Source organism: Fundulus heteroclitus, unplaced genomic scaffold, assembly GCF_011125445.2.
Source record: "Fundulus heteroclitus isolate FHET01 unplaced genomic scaffold, MU-UCD_Fhet_4.1 scaffold_37, whole genome shotgun sequence".
NCBI lineage: Eukaryota > Metazoa > Chordata > Actinopteri > Cyprinodontiformes > Fundulidae > Fundulus > Fundulus heteroclitus.
The window spans coordinates 347495-369612 of NW_023396781.1; the positions used below are offsets into that span (position 1 = coordinate 347495).

Here is a 22118-nt window from a genome sequence, read left to right on the forward strand (position 1 = left end):
TCTAACCTTTCTTCTCTTTAAAATTCTTAGAAGGACTGTGTTCCCACCTTCTACGTCCGTGAGGAGATTCGCCAAAAGCTCTCCGTTCTGTTAAATCCTCCTCCTTTCTAATAAATAAAACTGTGCTGAATCTGCATTTGTCCTCCTGCTTGTTCTCTGCATGTGGGCCAAAGCCATAAAAAACATGACAATTTTATTTATTTAAGTTTATTTGGTAGGGGCAGACACACATAGACATAAACAAACTGAACAAAACAGCAGTCCCATGTTTGCGTCATAGTGCAATAGCAACAACTAATTTGCAGCACTTGTCCCTAGATGGGCTTTTAAAAAGTACCTCTAAAAATTTAAGTGATAATCATTTAAAATAGCACAACATAATGTGTAATATCTGTTGTACCTTGCATTGTTTATGCCATAACATGGTGTCAGAAGTAGGAAATCTAGAGCTTTAATTAACAAGAGCTAAGGGAACAGGCTGTTAGAGAAGAACATGTCGCTCAAGGGCAGCAGTGTGTCCAGCGATGCGGCTCTTCAAACTGTACGGCAACAGGAGTCGGTGGGAGCGGGTATGGCTGCTACCATACCACCACCATCACCGATGAGTTTTGCTGGGGACTGTTGTGTGATCTGGAACGTCTTCAGGGCAGAGTTTGATGACTACGCGTTGGTCACAGATCGTCCGAGCAGGCTGGTTAAAGTACAAGCTGCAATGCTACAAACTGTGATGGGAAGTGAGTGCAGGCATGTATACTATCACAATCTGAATCTGAATAACGCACAGCAGAATGACCCAGTGGGTATAATGGATGTGCTGGCAGAATACTTCAAGCCCGCTAAAAGTTTTATATATGAGAGATATGTGTTTGGCCTCTGCATACAGGAAGATGGAGAATTGTTTGTCACCAGACAAAGAGAGAAAGCAGCTGAATGCAATTATGGACAGCTGAGGGATGACATGATCCGTGCTCGGGATCGCAGATGAGAGTACAAGGTGTAGAGTATTTAGAGAAAAGACATTAACACTTGTTATTGCAACTGAAATGTGCCATGCAGCTGAATAAGCTGCGGATGAGAAGGATGGAGCGCCCTCTGCAAGCTGAAGCAGTTTACACCGTTACTAGGCAATGGCTCACACTGAACAGACAGAAACAGACTGCACCACCACTACCTAGTGAGACCTGCAATGCATGTAAATATTGTGGTGCTGTGCACTCCAGGGGTAAAGAACATTGTCCTGCATTTGGGAAGTCCTGAAGATTGTGTGGTACAGTGAATCAAGTGAAGACATGGAGAAGAGGCTTCACCCATTGACAGCTGGAGATAGGCACCAGCCCCCCTTGCGACCCCACAAGGGATAGACATGTTAGAAAATAGATGGATGGATGGTATGTTACCTTGAAAATAAACAAGATGTCAACAATGCCAGGTTAATTCTGGTGCCACTTTTAATGTAATGAGCTACACAGACAAAATTATGCTACAGCCTAGCAATATCAGGTTAAAGCTGTACTCAGATGGTATGCTGTCCTCCATGGGTATTTCTAGTACTGTGTGTATGGTTCATGGCCAAAAACACTGGTTATCATTTGAATTGGTCAAGACAAACCAAAAGCCCCTGCTGTCAGGCTCCACTTATGATTGCCTGGGCCGTATATTAAGTTTATGCACGCTCGAGGATGTGTTATACAAGCTGCCAAAAGCTAAGGTTTTCACATTGGTCGATGCCAAGCATGCATTTCTCCACGACAAGAGCAGTCTCCTGACCACCTTCTGGACCCCCTGGGGAAGGAAACGCTAGCTCAAGTTGCCCTTTGGGGTTTATGTGGCCCCAGAGGTCTACCAACACAAACAACATGATCTTCTGGCTGGGCTAAAAGGGGTCGAGTGAATTACTGACAATATTTTGGTGGTTGGCTTTGGAGACTCTGAAAATGAGGCCAAGAGGGATCATAAAAGCAACTTGCGGGCGCTAATGGAGCGCTGCAGGACAGTGAAGCTGCGCCTTAGCTTTAAAAAGCTGCAGTTAAAAGTGGTTGAGGTTCGGTTCCATGGTCACATCTTGTCAGCTAGTGGATTGAAGCCTGTTTCAGAGAAAGCAATTGCCATTGTCAACATGCCAAATCCATCAGGTGCAAAAGGAGTGCAGCATCTAATAGGCTTTGCTAATTACCTGTTGAACTTCATGCCACACCTTTTCTGGTGTTTGTGAGCCATTGCAGTGTCTGTTGGACAAAGACACACCATGGCACTGGCTTCCCAAGCATGATATGGCTATGTCAGAACTGAAGTTACTGGCCTCATCCATGCCAGTACTATGTTACTACCTGACACAGTCCAGAGTGATTCCAGCCAGAGTGGCTTAGGGTGCTGTCTCATGCAGAAAAGCCAGCCCGTTGCCTATGAATCAAGAGCATCAAGAATATGCAAAAATTGAGAAGGAGTGCCCTTGTATTGTGGTTGCCAGCCAGAGGTTCCATCACTACGTGTTTGGACGTGATGCTGTCACAGCTGAGACTGATCACAAACCCTTGATATCTATATTGAGCAAGTTTCTTCTCAGTGCACTTAAGAGACTTCAAAGCATTTTTTTGACACTGAAAAACTACAACTACAACTTAAAAGTGTTCTAGAAGCCAGGATCTGAGATGTTAATAAGTGATATGCCGAGCAGAGCCACTGCGGCGCACTCTGGTTGTGAGACTGTAATTAAAAATCATGCCATCTGCTTACTACAGCACAAGCAAGAGGAATTCATCAATTAGGCTGAGTATTTGATTGTCACCAACAGCTTGACCAGAATGGCATACTGACAGGGATGATTGTATGCAGTCTCTTCAGTCCACGGTTGTCACAAGCTGGCCAGACACAAAGGACAGAACACCTCACAACATACGGGAATATTGGCCTTTCCGCGACGAGATCAGTGCTAAAAATGGCGTACTGTTCCGAGGACAAAAAGTCATCATTCCCAGAGCAACGCGGCCATAAATGCTTGCCTGTATCCATTCAAGTCACATTGGTGGGGAAGCCTGCTACCGCCAGGCCAGGGAGACCCTATATTGGCCTAATATGCAGGCAGAAATTAAAGACTTTGTGAGTGTTTGCTCTACCTGCAATGAATATGCACATAAGCAGCAAAAGGAATCCATGCTCTCACATGAATAGCACACAAGGCTGTGGCAGATTGTTAGTGTGGATCTGTTTGCTCACAGGCTAAAAGACTATCTGCTCATTGTGGACCATTACTCGAAATCGAGGTGCTCCCCGACCTATCAGCAGGCACTGTAATCAAATGCTGCAAGTCCAAGTTTGCACGGCATGGTCAGCCAGACAGAGTGATTTCTGATAATGGCCTGCTGTTTGGGTCTAAATTAAAACGCTTTGCCTGTGAATCGAACATGTGACTTTATCGCCGAGGCATCCAAAATATAATGGAAAGGCCGAGCCGGCGGTTAAAATAGCTTATTAGCTTAGAGCTTATTACGCAGAGCTGCTCGTGATGGGGTTGATCCATGGAAAGCGATTCTTCACTGGAGGAACACATCTACAGAAAATATGGACAGCAGCCTGGCACAGCATCTCATAAAATTCTTCTTCTAACGTATAAAGCCCTTAATAATCAAGCTCCATCATATATCAGAGCTCTGATTACCCCGTATGTTCCTAACAGAGCACTTCGCTCTCAGACTGCAGGTCTGCTGGTGGTTCCTAGAGTCTCTAAAAGTAGAATGGGAGGCAGATCCTTTAGCTATCAGGCTCCTCTCCTGTGGAACCAACTCCCAGTTTTGGTCCGTGAGGCAGACACCCTGTCTACTTTTAAGACTAATCTTAAAACTTTCCTTTTTGACAAAGCTTATAACTAGAGTGGCTCATGTTACTCTGAGCTACCTTTTATAGTTTTACTGCTATAGGCTTAGGCTACTGGAGGACATCAGGATCTAATTTTCTCACTCTATAGAGTTCTTCTGTTCTTCAATTATGCATTACGTGTTGTCATTTCTGCTTTAACTTTCTGTTCTCTCTCTTTTATCTTCATAGTAGGTACACCTGGTCTGGCGTTCTGTTAACTGTGACATCACCCAGAGAAGACGGCTCACCCACTATTACCATCTAATGTAGAACAGATGACTGGATCAATGTGTGCTTCTGTGCTTTTTTGTCTCTCTTGTGTCTCTGCTCTGTCTTCTGTAACCCCGAGTCGGTCGAGGCAGATGACCGTTTATACTGAGCCCGGTTCTGCCGGAGGTTTTCCTTCCCGTTAATGGGAAGTTTTTCTTCCCACTGTCGCTTCATGCTTGCTCAGTATGAGGGATTGCAGCAATGCCATATACAATGCAGACGATTCTCCCTGTGGCTCTACGCTTCCCCAGGAGTGAATGCTGCTTGTCGGGACTTTGATGCAATCAACTGGTTTCCTTATATAGGAAATTTTTGACCAATCTGTATAATCTGACCCAATCTGTATAATATGATTGAACTTGACTTTGTAAAGTGCCTTGAGATGACATGTTTCATGAATTGGCGCTATATAAATAAAATTGAATTGAACTGAATTAAATTGAATATCTAGGAGGCTCAAAAACTCAATTCCTGTGACTAACAAGCTGCTTGAGCAGAAAATTTGTTTTGTTCCCTGTTTATTTACCAATAAATCAGACACTGACATTTACAGTAGTGGTTCTATTTGAAGAATATTCTTTAACGATTACCTTCACCCACATACCAAAAGTTTGCAGTTTCACTTTATAGCTGTGGAGCTATATTTATATCAGGTATGTAGTTTCAGGCGGAAACCTTTCCCTAACCCCTCTGAGTTTAATTCAGTTATACAGCATTTATACTCTGTCCTTTAATGGATTATGGATAGGAGAGATATTAAAAAATTGTGATATATTTACATACTGTAATCAAGTGATTATTTGATATTTTGCCAAATATTTTGTACCTATTTACACATGGTTGATGATGTTTGAATTACTTTTACCTTTTCTTTGTTGCAGACAATGTAGAATACCTCTGCCTCAACGATAAGCTGTCCTTTTGCAGAAAAAACTTCTCTTCCTCTCAGTCTGGTGATCCTTGGTGGTGCAGACAGTTTCCTAAAGTAACCTGCCTGAAGGAAAACATTTAATTATAATAATACATTTTATTTATAGGAGCCTCTCTTGACACTCAAGGTCACCTCATATCAAACATTTACCTGATTGAAAAGTGCACAACTATAGCGCTTTTCCCTTAAAAGCCCCAGGATTTAAAGCTCCAGTCTTTGGTTTTCCCTGAGGAGGGCACAGAAGTAAAGGGTAGACAGGACTGATCTTAACAGCTTTATGACATAGCGAGTTCAGCTAGGATGTTTTTTTATGTACAGTATTGCGGACTTTGGATTATAGAAAAATTATTTTTATATAGGGTAAAGGCTATACGTGTTGAGCAGATCTCCTTCGCTTTCTCTGCCACGGAAAACAAGCTTTCTCACACACACACACACACACACACACACACACACACACACACACACACACACACACACACACACACAAACACGGACAATGCGTTTTGAGTTTATAACTCAAACGTAGAAAACATTCAGCCAAGATTTTCATATTTGATATCTGTTATGCGCAGATATCCCCCACTAACAGAGTAAACACTTTATAGTCACTTTTCAGTCGTGATGAACAGATCCGGTCGGCGGGAAATCACAGACGGTTTGACCGAGTAATAATGCTGGAGCAGCAGGCCTGGTCTCGTGAGGCTAACCTGTCAGTGGGTCTTTGCCGCTCCGGACAAGTCCAAGAAGAATTAAAATTGTCTCATAATCCTGATGAACTGACTGCACAGATGAAGTTTGGAGGTGTACTTTTTCGCCTAAAATCATCTTAAAAATAGTTATAAAATAGACTTGTGAACTCAGTGTTTCCCCTAGAAATTTAGTCGGAATTGTTTTAAGGACATTACATCAAGGTTTGATCTGCTTGTAGTGTGTTTTTCCACTTAAATGTTTAGTGTGGCTTTAAATCCAGACCTCTATGGGGTAATAAATTTGATTTCCATTGATAATTTTTGTGTGATTTTGCTGTTAGCACATTCAGTTGCGTAAAGAACAAAGTATTTAATAAGAATATTTAATTCATTCAGATCTAGATCTATATGTTATTGTAGTGTTCCCTTAATTTTTTTAGCAGTACATATATTTTTCATTCAATCATGAATTGATTCCTATTAATTTGTACCGATCAATTCATAAATCTAGAGATCGATTTAAAAAAGAAAATCCACTGTGAACTTAAATGTGTGAGCTGGCATTACTTGCGCACAATGTTTCCCCTAATTTTTTATGTGTCTGAGCAAAAGACAAAAATCTAGGCTTTTTTTAATGAGCTGTACAGTATGTTTTATGTCAGAAAAGTTTCCTGCAAAGGAAGAACTAAGAGACGTACATCTTTCAGAGTTTTATAGCAATTACATTACTTACATTTTGTGCAATGAGATTAAGCACTTGCATGTGGTACTGTGCAGCCTCTCTTTGGTCAGTCTGCTCCAGGCCAGCTGTGGCTACAAATGTAGTTCTTAGCAGTAATGATTTTATGGGATTCTTCATACATAAAATTGATTGCATTAAAAATAAAATAACTGGCATCCTCCCAAACATGATTACCTCGTCCTCAGTAAGCGAGGCAGCGTTGGAGGAATCTTTAGAACCTGCACAGGGTCTGAACTGTTTAGAAGCAGTAGAGCTTTCTGAGCTATCTAAAATTTTAGCTTCATCTAAACCTTCTATCTGTATGTTAGACCCAATCCCAACATAGTTGTTTAAAGAGATATTCCATCTGATCAGTGGCACTATTTTAGACATGATTAGTCTATCCTTGGTAAATGGATATGTACCACAGGCTTTTAAAGTAGCTGTTATTAAACCTTTACTTAAGAAACCATCTCTTGATCAAAATAAGTTAGTAAATTACAGACCTATAACTAATCTTATTTTCTTATCTAAAATTTATGAGAAAGTAGTTGCTAATCAACTTTGTGAACATTTACAAAGTAATGACCTACTTGAGGAGTTTCAGTCAGGCTTCAGAGCTCATCATAGCACTGAAACAGCTCTGGTGAAGGTCACTAATGATATTCTCATGGCCTCAGATAATGGACTTGTGTCTATACTTGTCCTGTTAGATCTCAGTGCTGCGTTTGATACAGTTGATCACAATATTCTCCTACAAAGACTTGAACATACTTTAGGGATTAAGGGGAAAGCATTAGGCTGGTTTAAATCTTATCTGTCGGACAGATTCCAGTTTGTTCATGTTAATAATAAATCTTCCTCAAACTCTAGGGTCACTTGTGGAGTACCACAGGGTTCAGTCCTTGGACCAATTCTCTTTACTATATATATGCTTCCAATTGGCAAAATTATCAGACAACATGGGATTAATTTCCACTGTTATGCTGATGACACTCAGCTGTATTTATCTATAAATCCTGATGAATCCAATCAATTACTTCGACTGCAGTCATGTCTTGATGACATCAAAAGCTGGATTACTTTAAATTTCCTGCACTTAAATTCTGACAAGACAGAAGTTATAATATTTGGATCAGAGTCCTCAAAAAATAAATTTCTTAATCAAACACTTAATCTGGATGGCATTAACTTGGCCTCTGGTAAGAAAGTACAAAATCCTGGTGTTAATTTTGACCAAGACATGTCATTTAAATCCCATATTAAACAGGTTTTCATAGTTTCCTTTTTTCACCTCAGGAATATCGCCAAAATTAGAAACACTCTGTCCAGGGGTGATGCCGAAAAAATAGTCCATTCATTTGTTACTTCAAGGCTGAACTATTGTAAATCTTTACTATCAGGAAGTCCACAAAATGCAGTTCAAAACCTTCAGCTGATCCAAAATGCTGCAGCAAGAGTTCTGATGAAAATCAACAACAGGGAACATATTTCTCCAATTTTAGCTTCCCTTCATTGGCTTCCTGTTAAATCAAGAATAGAATTTTAAATTCTTCTTCTAACGTATAAAGCCCTTAATAATCAAGCTCCATCATATATCAGAGCTCTGATTACCCCGTATGTTCCTAACAGAGCACTTCGCTCTCAGACTGCAGGTCTGCTGGTGGTTCCTAGAGTCTCTAAAATTAGAATGGGAGGCAGATCCTTTAGCTATCGGGCTCCTCTCCTGTGGAACCAACTCCCAGTTTTGGTCCGTGAGGCAGACACCCTGTCTACTTTTAAGACTAATCTTAAAACTTTCCTTTTTGACAAAGCTTATAACTAGAGTGGCTCATGTTACAGGCTCCTCTCCTGTGGAAGAACTCATTCTGTTGAGCTCCCCTACTGTTCTCCAATTTGCATTGTTTGTTGTTATTTCAGCTTTTAACTTTTGTTCTCTGTCATTTTTTTCTTCATAGAAGGTACACCTGGTCTGGTGATCTGTTAGCTGTGACATCAACCAGGGGAGACAGATCATCCGCTATTACCATGTAACATAGAAACGATTCCTGGACCAATGTGTGCTGCTTTGTGTTTTATGTCTCTGCTCTGTCTTCTCTAACCCCCAGTAGGTCGAAGCAGATGACCGTTCACACTGAGCCTGTTTGGCTGGAGGTTTTTCCTTCCCGTTAAAGAGGAGTTTTCTTCTCCACTGTTGCTTCATGCTTGTTCAGTATGAAGGATTGCTGCAAAGCCATTGACAATGCAAACGACTGTCCCTGTGGCTCAACGCTCTTTCATGAGGAGGGAATGCTGCTTGTCAAGACTTGATGCAATCTACTGGGTTTTGTTAGATAGGAAACCTTTTGACCAATCTGTATGATTTGATTGAACTTGATTTTCTAAAGTGCCTTGAGATGACATGTATCATGAATTGGCGCTAAATAAATAAAATAAAATTGAATTGAATTGAACCACTCACATCGAAACCAGCCCATGATACTGACGTTAAGGAAGATCAAGCTCTTGCCAAACCCAGTCGGGAGAAGGGTGAAAACATTGTTTCCTCTAACAAAAGCTTTCAAAGCTGTTCTCTGTTGTTCTATCAAAGAATTAATACTTAGTCAACTGAACAAAACTAATGATAACAGCATCAATGTTACCGCTTGCTTCCTCGCTGAGAGCAGCCATTGTTGTTTGAATCCAAACAATCGCTTCTCTGAATATGTCACATCTATGAAAATCCCACCCGGTGATCCTGATTGCCTCGTCCGTTTTATGTGATAAGAAATCCCTCCCAATGGCAGCGATTCCAGATGGATGTGTGGAGCCGTACGGAGGACGGCGGAACGACATCCATCTGGCGAGTCAGGTTAGGGAAATATAGACATTTGTCACAAGAAATGTAGACAACAGATACGCTCGACTATAAAGGTAATGGTCTGCAGACAGTCTGTGCGGCTCACAGTATACGCAAAGCATGCCCAAGTATGTGGGAGCTGTAATATTGTGTTTTTATCAGTAAAGCACACTGAGAGCCGAATTTAGTTTAACAACCGTGTTAGTCTGTTTATTAGTTATTCTGCTCTGAGAGCTTGGCAGAAAAAAAACAAACTAAACAAAGCACCAGGCTCCATCTAGGGCTTGAAAACATGGATGCAGCATACATCACAGGAGTCTTCACACTCCAGTCAGGGAGGTGAATTTTTAATGTCATATTTTTAATAATGCAGCAGGTCAGTTTCCAAATTTAGTGTCCCTTTTGGGTTTATAAAATATTTTTAATTATTAAATTAAATTAATTAAATTGAATAGAAAGAACAGCTGTAGATATTTCTGGTGTCCTCTGGTTTCTACCATGGATCTATTTGGACTATTCTGCCCCACAGCATGTTTGTGAAAGCAATTGTCTCAGGGAGAGGGTTTGGTCCTTACAGTCGTCATTAACAATCATTACTTTATTAAATTGCTGTTGAATGTTAATATGATACTAGTATCAAAATGTTCTATAACTACACAGTCATGAAGTTCAGTAACCAGCTAAAGAATGTTTTTAATACCTGCCAGACGTCGGATCGGAGCCCTAATATGTATATATATATATATATATATATATATATATATATATATATATATATATATATATATATATGTATATGTGTGTGTGTGTGTGTGTGTGTGTGTGTATGTGTGTGTGTGTGTGTGTGTGTATATATATATATATATATATATATATATATATATATATATATATATATATATATATATAGGGCTGGGTATCAATTCAGATTTCAAGAATTAATTAGATTTCCAATTTTCAAGATTTATAATCAATTATTTTCGATTCGCTCCGATCCGACGTCTGGCCGGTATTAAAAACATTCTTTAGCTGTTAACTGAACTTCATGACTGTGTAGTTCAGAAATATTAAAAATCTATCTGAAATAATGAAAACAAAAATAACAATAGATGTATAATTTTACAAGAATCGAACATCATGGCCTACTGAACAATAATAGGTAATTGAAATCACGGTATAAAGCACTGTATAAAAGCACAGCAAGAGAAGATTTACTGGGCCATGAAATATGAATGAAATAATATTAGGTTTTATTAATGACACCTGTCGAAACCAGTGGGAAAAAAACTGTTCAAATGTGATTATATGTGACGCAATTTTGCCAAACTAAGCTACCACTGGAATGACATTGTTAACAAACGAAATAGCCTACTTAATAATTCAACATATTTATAGTTCTAAAAACACAAGGCTTTTTGGCGTTGTCGTCAATTTAATGGTATTATAATTTAATTGTTTAACCGGACGAATGTGTTCCGACAGTGATCCTTCGGCGGGATGAAAACAGCCTCCTACCAGATATCCATTAACGTCTGCAGGCTGCTCGAGGAAGAGCTCATTCAGAGCTCTCTCTATTATTCCCGGAACTCCGTTCATCCGGTAAAACTCAGCCGCTGCGCTCTTCATTTTGTGCACATCCAGCTCCTCTGAGTGAAGGCCGCTTAACGTTGGTGCAGACATTTTTCCATAAATCCGACCAAACAGTTTTAATGTTATGTGTTACCATGGAAACACAAAGCACAGGTCACCACAGACCCTGAAGGGAGCGTCGAGTGCAACGACGTTTGCATTTTTTCGAGTCGGCGGAATCAGTTATAATTTACAGCAAACCCTGTTGATTTGTGTTGAAGTTTAATAGCGAGTTTTACAGTGAAAAACTTTATCACGGATGATCATAGTGAACGAGTTAGACTGAATATGGTTTGCTCGATGATGGCTCGTCCAGCCCAACAGTCTTTATTAAATAACGAATAGAACAGTCGGGTTTAACATCTTAACACATCAGTAAGGTTTTTGTATACAGCGTCTTTATGTGAAGTTCCTATTAACTTTACTGACTGACTGAATGCACTGACTGTTCTATGTTGTTACACGGCCGCTCTTCGTCCATTTGAAGGAGTTTTATTATAAAATATCTGTCCAATCACTAAAATTAATTTTATGATTTTTTTGTTTTCTGTTTTGGAATAGGCCTAAAAATCTGCGACAGCGTGGTTTGGGAAACCTTAACCCCGCGGCTTTTCATCACGGCCGGTGTCGAGCCATTAACAGTCTGTGAGCTGCTGACACACATCTAACTTAATCCCTGACAGCAACAAGGCCGTGAGGGCGGCCAGCATTCCTCCCGTTATGAACATTCTGCAGAGAAAATAAAAGAAGGTGTTTACACTAGCAAAAGAATGTTCTGGAAATTTGTTGTTTATTTTATTCGCTTTTTGCAAAATCAAAGCTTTACAATCAAATTATATAAAAACAACATATTTTTAGTATTAGTATTAGTATTGACACATTATTATTATTATTATTATTATTATTATTATTATTATTATTATTATTATTATTATTATTATTATATTGAATGCCTATTCTCAATATTTTACTTATAAATTCTGTTCTGCAAGAGGAAAGTATTCTGACTGTCCCGATTATCCCACAGCTTAAATTTGAAATTCTGTCAGGATTAATTAGGCTAAATCGTTACAGCATGTGTTAATCTCTCTTCTGCGGTTTGATTTAAAGTAAAACGTATATTTGTTGTTCAGTTCAGACCTACTTAAAGTCTTGTATTTTAGAAATAATTATTTCAATTTCATGATTTATGTATGAGAAGAGTACCCGTGTATGCCTATGATGTTTTACTTTTATTATTTTTATTTCCAATAGCTGTTCACTTGTCACACTTAATTATTTTTCAGTAAACGTCCCTCTGAGGCGTTCACCCCCTCCTCTGCAGCGAGTCTGCGTCTGAGCTGCTGTCTGCTACTGCTCGACTATGCGCGGCAGCGTGGGGCGGCTCACCGTGAAACACACGATCAACATCTCCTGCAATGGAACAGTTCATCATAGATTTGTTCTTCAGTTCTGGGAAAACAAACCATAGTCTACACGTTGCCTATTTATTCATTACATGGAATAACATTACCTGGCTATTATTAACTTCAGCTGTCTGTCAAAGGATGTGTAACTTTTATAGCCTACTATCAGCGTAATTCCAATATTTCATTTTCTGGAAACAGAAGAAAATAGTTGAATAAAACGTTTTCAGAACGAGAAAACCCCAAATTGTGAAATGCTTTTAGACTAATTTTAAGCTCCAACATTGCCTTCTGATATTTTGATGACTTTCAGGAGCAGTTTGTGTCCAAACTATTTCTTCTTTCAACAGTGTGTGAGATTATACAACCTTCTGTCATCAGCCTGTGTTGTATGACGCTGCTTATTAGCCCCAAAACACCACTGATCCAAACTAAAGAACCAAATTACCCATGGGATCTTTTTTATTGGTGCATATTTAAAATGGAAGGAGCGCTTCAGGGAATGCAGTTATAGTCTTCACTTAACCTTTTTATAAAGGGGCTTGTTCACTGTGTAAAACAAGAAACAACAATAACTATACTACTACTAATACTACTACTACTACTACTACTACTACTACTAATAATAATAATAATAATAATAATACTGCCTACTTTTTACTACATCCACATAGAAAAATAAAACAAAAAATAAAATGATCAGCTCATAAACAGATGAAAAGGGAAATTCACAAACAAACAGTTTTTTTTTTTTTTTTAACACAGTTCTTGACTGTTTTAACTTCTAGTTTGATTGAAGACATTATTCTGGTAGAGGCTCCTGGCTGTTCAGTGGGCCTGTGAGCCCCACGCTCAAGGGTGGCCCACTGTTCCAGCACAAGAAATCAAGCATGCGTGAGAGAACTGGTGACCAAATGGGAATCATTGTGTCTCTAAAAGAAGAAACAAAGGACAGGATCTGCTACATTGGGGAAAAACAAAAGTGCAGATGTTTTCCACAAAGTTGTTGTTCAAGCCTATCACTTCCGTATTCAAGCTCATCTAAAACTATTTAGCCTTCATACTGAATATTTAGAATGCCTGAATGAATGCAATCCTCCAACACTACACTGATTGTTTTATAATACATGCCAAATGAAACCCCAAAATACTGAACATTAAACTGTCTTTTCAGTATGTGGTTCATAGCATATATTTAAAAGGACTTACATCCATGTAGGATGTGGAAGAGTAATTTTATTCTCCACTATTTCCTGCATGAACTGTAGTTGTAATCTGTCTAAGCTTTTCTATCTGGATCTTTTCAATCAGTATGACACAGATTTACCTTCAGAAAGTCACAAACTCATGTTTTGAAAAACGTACATATTTACAGTACTTTGGATACATTTAAACCTACAAGGAGCAACAACCTGAAGCAGCTCATTAACAAAAAGTAAAAACCATTCAGCCTTGTCAGGAAAGACAACATTTTAGAAGCTGCAATCTTAAAGACAATGTAGTTTTTTAAGCCTAGTTTAGTCCTGTACTTTGTCCCACCACATCTGAGGTTATAATAGAGATGTCATTCCTTTCTCTTTTTCCCCTTTTTTCTCCATTTGAAGGTAGGGTAAAAACTCTTGGGAGCCTATATGCTTTTTAAAAAATGGAGCAGCTGCAAGGAAAATGATTCACATGTGATGACCAGTTTGGTCTAAGTGATTCAAATAGCATATAAATTGGGCTGTATGAAAAGTGTCTAGAACTAATTTGTCACAGGAAGAACTATGAACATCTTTTTGTTAAAGTGCTGCTGCCCATTGTAAGGATCCACTAGGAGACCTTGAGGGGTTTCAGGGATCCTTAGAGAGGCTTTGTTGGGTGTCCTGGCTAAATAGGGAACAATTCAGTGTTGCTGTTATCCTCTTTTCAGATATTTTAGTTTGGAGATTGGACATTTTTTCCAAAAGCCTCTTACAAAGACACAATATGTGCTTAAATTCTGGTGTATTTTGAGATAAACCCAATTATTTGGGGTAAACTAAATAGAAAATAAAAACTGAAAAATTCTGTCACCTGACATCTGTTCATTGGATCATTTTTAGTTTGTTGAAAATACATGCATGTGCTGTAACATATGTGCAGTGAAATTCTGCTTAATGTTTCTCTCCACCAAACTCTCCGCTCCGCAGACCACCTGTTGCTGTTTGTCCTTTCACTAAAGCTTTTCAGGGTTCACAGACAACTCATTCCAGTGCACCCAATGCAATGTTGTTTATGTCATTCAAATGAATCCAAGTTTTAATTGTCAAAGTGGTGACATTATACAGCTTGTTCAGGGTCCCCACGGGTCACATGAATAAAAGTAGCCTCTGGCCTAATTAGCGCATCTTTTTTTCTTCAACTTGAAAAGCAGTAGTTGCATCCTGGTCTCCACATGGCCACCATCTCTAATTGAATCTAATTAAAATCTCCCTTATCGTGTTTTCAAACTTGACCAGGTGTGGTTTGAATGGAAGCATTAGTGGGCTTTAAAGACTGTTTTGCAACTTCAAGAGAAGAATTGCCTGCAACAATGATACAGAATGCCTGAAAGAAACTAAACTTCTACATGCTACTGTTGATTTATGCCATGCATTTGTTTGTGTGTGTGTGTGTGTGTGTGTGTGTGTGTGTGTGTGTGTGTGTGTGTGTGTGTGTGTGTGTGTGTGTGTGTGTGTGTCTGGTTCAGAACTGAACTTGTGGCTGCATCACCAAGTATGAAGACATCCTCAATGAAATTGAGGTTAGTTTAGGTCACAGTGAACTAAAAGACAATAAATGTCTTCTGTTTAACTCTGTGGCTGTTTGTCATGTTTGTTGTTTTCAGTCATGAAAATAAATTAAATATAAGGTCCAAAGATACTTTAGACATGATTTTTTAATTTTTTGTCTATTTTATTTTGATTTTATTCTTCATAAATAAATCTTGCAGATGATGCATTAAGTTTTTTCTTTTACTTTAGTACCGTACTTTAGGTAGGATATCTTTTGAATTTGTTGAAAGAAAAGCATAACATTTTCTAGGTAACAGTTATTCATTTCATTTTATACCAATATTTTAAGGTAACCTGTTTTTTTAGAGAATGAGGATCTGAAACTGCAAGTTGAAACTTGCAATCAGCTGTAACCTTCCAGCATGTAGTTTAGAAATGTTTAAAATATTTTTGCTGTGCTTCTACTGCTGTCTAAAATTCCTTGTTCATGTATATAATATCAAACACCATATAGACTTTCAAATTAGAGAGTAATCAAAATTACTGTTGTAATATCTGAAAAAGGATTCTTGCCCATGTGCTTTAGCTGGCAGATAAATCCTCACTGACATGTTTCATATGGATAAAAAGACTTGTTGATTTCAATCTAATGCAATTTATTAGGTTTATATCACACATTTGTTTTAAAACCTGAAATTATAGTCTATATTCCAATGATCAACATTTCCTTGTATAAACATTTTGCTTCAGAATAAGACTTTCACTGTCACTGGTCGGAGCAGAGCAGAGTAACCAAAGACCAGATCTCCTGATCACTTAAGATTTTTTAGCTTAGTTGTTGTTTGAGGAATGTGCAACACCTTTAATGGCCAAAAACAGGACAATTTTTTTGGTGACACCTTTCAAAATGTGTGGTTTTGAGTTGAACTAATGGATTTAAACTGCTTGATATCCATAAATGACCTGTGCGGTTCTTTTTGTATACTGGTTAACTATAGTCTCAGGAATATTTTATTTTTATTATCAAATTAGTGGAGTTACAGACAGTCTATGATGACACATTTATATACATATACAAAATATTAAATATTGTACTAACAAGAAATTAAACTTAATCAAATTATATTTCCATAATGTTGTCAATAGAGTTAATGGGACATTTTTAATATGGAAACAATTTCTTTAAGCAGCCTTCTCATTCTACTTATTTTACCTATCAGGGTTTCTTTGTCTGAGCTGTAATTTAATATGTGAATGGTGGAATAGTGCAGTTTCTGCATCTGTACTGTCCTCTAGTGTCACTCAAAGTGTACTCCACTTTTGATTCTCAGCTTAACTTTAAATTTAGCTTTTTTCATTTTATGTTTTTGTATCTTCTCCATGAATGCTAATTTTTCCTTTTTCTACATGGATGTCTTTGATTTGTATCTGTGTGTTATATATGAATTCTGAGCCAGTGTGTCACCAAATTTCAATTAGGGTTACATAAAGACATCCTCCATTCACACAAATCTAATAACAATCATCTTTTTGGTCATTGCAGCATAGAGGCATCAAATTAATTTTGTTCCCTGCATTTAACCCATCCCCTTGGGGAGGAGTAGTCTGCCACTGTGCAGCACCCAGGGAGCATTCTGGGCATAAGTGTCTTGCTCAGAGGCCGAGAGTGGCAGTTGAACCCAGAACCTTCAGGACACAAGTACAATGTTCTAACCACTAGGCCACACTCCCCAGTGGGCTCAGATTATAAACCATTTCTTATTGCTTGCTTCTTCAACTGTGAAAACAACTATATGAAAATGTATTTTGTAAGAGCTTTAAAAACATCCCATATACACAGCTGAGTCACATTTTGTATAAAACCCTATTGACTGTTTAGGATTGCAAAAATGTTTTGGACTTCTACATAAGATGATGTTGATATTTTGGATGGATGAGTGAATCAAATTATACAATTTCTGTAATTAAATGTATGGTCTATTAAATGTAAAAACTCTGATCAAAGTTTAGTTTTTTTTTATGCGGTCCATTCATCAAATCACCCAAACCAAATAATCGTTTTCGTCTTGGAGAAAAAAAAAATTTCATCTCTAAACTAGAAAAAGCATTGTGTATTTGGTGCTGTGGTTGCAACAGCAGATAAAATACATAATACTAATTATTAAATGGGACAACTTGTTGATTACTGTTTCAGCCAATTAAAGGTTGAATATAAAATTATGTCACTATTACACATCTTAAGTCCGACCAGCACTAGTGTGTAATTCATTTTACAGCTGCTCCACCTCCATTGTATAAAATAAAATGTTATAATTATGATCGACTAGATCAAAGGCCTTTTCTTGAGAAAGCAAACCTACATCAAGTTCCTGGAATTATGATCAGTCAATAATGTCTCTAAGTAAAAACAAATTATCCATTATTGTCCTGTCATGGACACAGTATGTCCAAATATCTCTGAAAAACTTCCATTAAACCTTTTCCGAGTAAATTCCAGAATGTCTTATAGAACTCCGCAGGAAGTCCATCGATACCCAGAGACCGACCACAGCTAAGTTGTTTCACCGCTGCAGACAGTTCGTTGGAATGAACGATGGGCTCCAGGAGGGCTGAAGATGCTTCCACCAACCGAGGGAGTCCTTCCAGTATCTCCTCCACATGGTCAGAGTCACAATCATCAGCACTGAACAGGCTTCTGTAAAAGTCTTTGACCACTTTCCTCATCTCTGATGGGTCAGTGGTCACAGTTCCATTGGAGTTCTTGAGGTGTATCATCTGGTTGTGTTGCCTGACCTTTCGTTCCAACTTAAAAAAGAACCAAGATGGTGCATCTGTATCTTTAATAGACAGAATTCTTGTTTTAATTAGAGCACCTTTAGCTTTTCCATATAAAAATCTACTCACAGATGCTCTCTTCTTCTCCCAAGTTGCATTATTATCATTATTTTTATCTAACCCATTAATTATGCCCTCTTCCAATAAATTAATTTCCTTCTCCAATAATTCAAAATGCTCCCTTTCTATTGCTTCTGTGTGTGAGGTGTATTGCTGACAAAATATTCTAATTTGTGTTTTCCCCACCTCCCACAATTGACCTATGTTTTCAAAACCTGATTTTATGCATCTTCATTGACCCCAGAAATCAGAAAAAGACTGACAGAAAGTCTTGTAATAAATCAGTCTGATGTTAAAATGCCCATAAGGAGATTTTTGGGGATGCACCAGAGAAATTATGATCCCCTGTCAAAATAATTATTGATGGCCCCAGTCATCAATATTTTGAATAGTGTGTGTTTCCTGTAGAAATAACACATCAATGTTTTTTTGAGATGCCACCTCAGATATTAAAGCTTTCTTATGTTTGTCCCTCCCTCCATTAATGTTTATAGATCCTATTTTCAGGCTCTGCATAAAAAAAATTAGAAAAGAAGAAACATATAGGCTGAAACTAGCAGAGAACAGTAGAAAGAAGAGGCCACCATGAGATGATGCATGTTTGTTCTATTTCCTGGCATTTTTACCAGTTTTTCCTCTCTGAGCTTTTCTCAGGACTGCAAGATGTTTGTTGAGACGGTAACGCCTCTTTTCATCCAAGAGGTCATGGCTAACCAGTCTCTTTAAAATGCTGACAGATTTGATGAATGTATCTGCATCCCCAAAGTAATCACTCACTTCAACTGATTTGTTAAATGTTTCATCCAAGAGACGATAGTACCCACCTTATGACAAATTTTAATCAATGGATGATTAATGACCCTAATCATTTCTGGTCTCCCTTGATTTCCGGTCCCCTCTTGATGTCCGGTCTCCCCCTTGATTTCCGGTCCCCCTCCCCAAACACACACACACACACACACACACACACACACACACACACACACACACACACACACACACACACACACACACACACCCCCTCCCTTACCCATATTATATTATTATCATTATTATTATGAAATTAATAATTATTATTAAAATAATTTAATTTATGTCTAATTATTTAATTCCTTTAATACACACACAGTTATATAATTCAGTTTATTTACATTCAGTTATTTAATTTATCTTATACACATCCAATTATTTAATTGTTTATATACATTCATTGTTTATGCTCAGCAGCTAAACCGCAAGACTCTCTGTTAGCTTTGCTGAATACCGATCCTATGGAAAAAAAAAACCCTCCATACCGCACTATTGCTTTTGCGTTGAAATAATACGGTGAAATAGGGAATCCTTAATCCTGATATAAAGATCAATTCAGTTTGGAGGGACAACAAAAAGCGGCTTCATAGTGCAGCTGTTCACTCTCTTACTGACCACGACCTTGTTAGGGTTCTCTGTTTGGTCGGTGTTCTAACTCTGCTTCACAGGTGGTTCTAGTTGGCTGGGGGGCGTGGCCCACTCCTGCGGCTCGTTTGGAGCAGTGTTCACTCGCGTCTTAAGGATGACTCAGACAGATGGAAGACGCCAGAGCCTTACCCAGTCGTGGTACAACGTGGCCTCTGACCAGATCTTGGAAACCTGAACTTGTGAGTTTTTTCGTATCTCTAAAATCTGACAATTTTTTGGATCTCCTGCTTTTTCTTAGTTTTTGTTTGGACTACTCACCCGCCTTGACGTCTCGCTCGACAAACCAGCTCCTAAGAATCCCTGAAGCTCAGATCTTGCTCTGGCGTTCCCCCTCTTACTTACTTGGTGATACCAAGCCGGGCCTGAGGTTCCCTTCCCGGGATTCTGCAGGTTTCTTCGCACTCTGGTTGCTCCACCTGTCACTCCTGCCTGCCATGGCTCGCTCCAGATCCCTCGCCGACTTACCATCAGTCCGCCCTCCAGCCGCTAACCACCAGCTATCCACCGTGAGCATTCGGTCTCAGAGTTCCCTCGTCACTACTTCCCCGGTTAGGTTTGCCCAACTAAATGGTAAGCGGCTAGGCTTCTGGAGATTTATCTCTAGTTCGATCTCTCTTAACAATTCTCCTTTCCCCATTTAACAATTCTTCTCCAGGTTCATATTAACCATAACCTACCATCCTGGCATCAGAAACATCAAGCCTGGTGCATTGTCTCGACAGTTTGCACTCCAGGAAGAGGAAAAGGAACCAGCACCCATACTACCCCCCACTTGCACCGTGGGAGCCTTACGTTGGGAGCTAGAGGACCGGATTAACGAAGCTCAGAGCCTCGATCCTGACCCTGGCACAGGCCCCGCGGGTCTTATTTATATCCCCAGATCTGTTCGACCTGATGTTCTCCGCTGGAGTCATGACCCCAAGTTTTCCGCCCATCCAGGCATTTTTAGAACTCAGTCTCTGGTTTCTCGTCGCTTTTGGTCGCCATCTTGGACTAAGGATGTGCGCAAATATGTTTTAGCCTGTCCCATTTGTGCACAGAATAAGCCTTCCTATAAACCACCCTCTGGTTTACTAAACCCCCTCCCAGTTCCTAAACGTCCTTGGTCACATATCGTTCTAGACTTTGTCACGGGTCTCCCGCCATCCCAGGGCATGTCCACCATCCTCACGGTGGTGGATAGATTTTCTAAGGCCTGTCATCTGATACCTCTCCGCAAGTTACCCAACGCCCTACAGACTGCACAACTACTCATCCGTCATGTTTTCAGACTTCATGGAATACCTACAGACATCCTCTCAGAAAAGCCCTTTATGACGAGCAACATAAATGGATTTCGTGTTCCCTCGCCCGGACGCGGGTCACCGGGGCCCCACTTTGGAGCCAGGCCTGGAGGTGGGGCACGTTGGCGAGCGGCTGGTGGCCGGGCTTTTGCCCATGGAGCCCGGCCAGGCTCAGCCCAAAGAGGTGACATGGGTCCAGCTTCCGATGGGCTCACCACCTATGGGAGGGGCCAAAAGGGTCGGGTGCATTGTACAACAGGTGGCAGTAGAGGGCGGGGGCCCTGGCGTTCTGATCCTCTTGGGACGTGGAATGTCACCTCTCTGGTGGGGAAGGAGCCTGAGCTACTGCGCGAGGTTGAGAGGTTCCGACTAGAGATAGTCGGGCTCACCTCCACGCATTGCTCTGGCTCTGGAACCAGTTTCCTTGAGAGGGGCTGGACATTCTTCCACTCTGGAGTTGCCCCCGGTGAGAGGTGCCGAGCTGGGGTGGGCATACTTGTTGCCCCCCATCTCGGTGCCTGTACGTTGGGGTTCTCCCTGGTGAACGAGAGGGTGGCCTCCATCCGCATTCATGTGGGGGGGACAGGTTCTGACTGTTGTTTGCGCTTTTGTGCCAAACAGCAGTTCGGATTACCCATCCTTTTTGGAGTCCTTGGAGGGGGTACTGGAGAGTGCCCCTCCTGGGGACTCCCTCGTTTCGCTGGGGGACTTCAACGCTCACGTGGGCAATGACAGTGGGACCTGGAGGGTTGGGAGGAATGGTTGGGAGGAATGGCCCACCTGATCTGAACTCGAGTGGTGTTCTGTTGTTAGACTTCTGTGCTCGTCATGGATTGTCTATTACGAACACCATAGGCCTGTTTACACTACACTTTTTTAACCGAGCCGAGACCAGTACGAGCTCGGTAACTGAGATAACTCTTTTGTGTAAATGGTCAGCAGACTGAACTGGACCACGCTAAACATAACCGGACCGCGCTAACTGCAGACCAGTTCCTGAGTAGGTCTCGGCCTGTCTTTTTTTTTTCTGACTCGGTTTTCTGATAAAGAGCGCATGAGCAGACTGCGTCATCCCCTTACAGTCAGCTGACTGTCTGTGTTTTTTCCGGCGTGTCTGGCTACACGTCCCGATTCACACTCCATTCAGACAAATTTCAGACATTCATAATAATACTTGCTTCCTTACCGTGCCACACGGTTTCCAGTGATGGTTCTGCTTAGCAGTGTGATGAACCTCAGTGTCTGTCATTGTTTTCTGCGTCTGTAAATCCTTATTAGACGTTCATTTGTCTCATCCACTTCCCAAAAGCCGACTCTCTCGAATAAATTCACCAATGGTTGCCTTCTTCCCCTGACCCCCCGCAAACACCGAAATATCACAGTATCAAGCATAACATCCTGAATGTT

General features: G+C 39.9%; 2 protein-coding genes across 2 annotated transcripts in view; one reads left to right on the forward strand and one right to left on the reverse strand.

Moving 5' to 3' along the window:
* The window catches only part of eno4 (enolase 4), a 185458-nt gene extending 174024 nt beyond the window's left edge, over positions 1–11434 (reverse strand). Inside the window, exons 1-2 of the mRNA XM_036130670.1 lie at positions 10821–11434; positions 4988–5116 (exon numbers count right to left, since the gene is read on the reverse strand). Of these exons, the coding sequence (XP_035986563.1) occupies positions 4988–5116; positions 10821–10985 (294 nt within the window). The 5' untranslated portion in view covers positions 10986–11434. The remainder of the gene's footprint in view (positions 1–4987; positions 5117–10820) is intronic.
* The window catches only part of LOC118560024, a 36735-nt gene that overhangs the window by 5829 nt on the left and 8788 nt on the right, over positions 1–22118 (forward strand). The window lies entirely within an intron of this gene.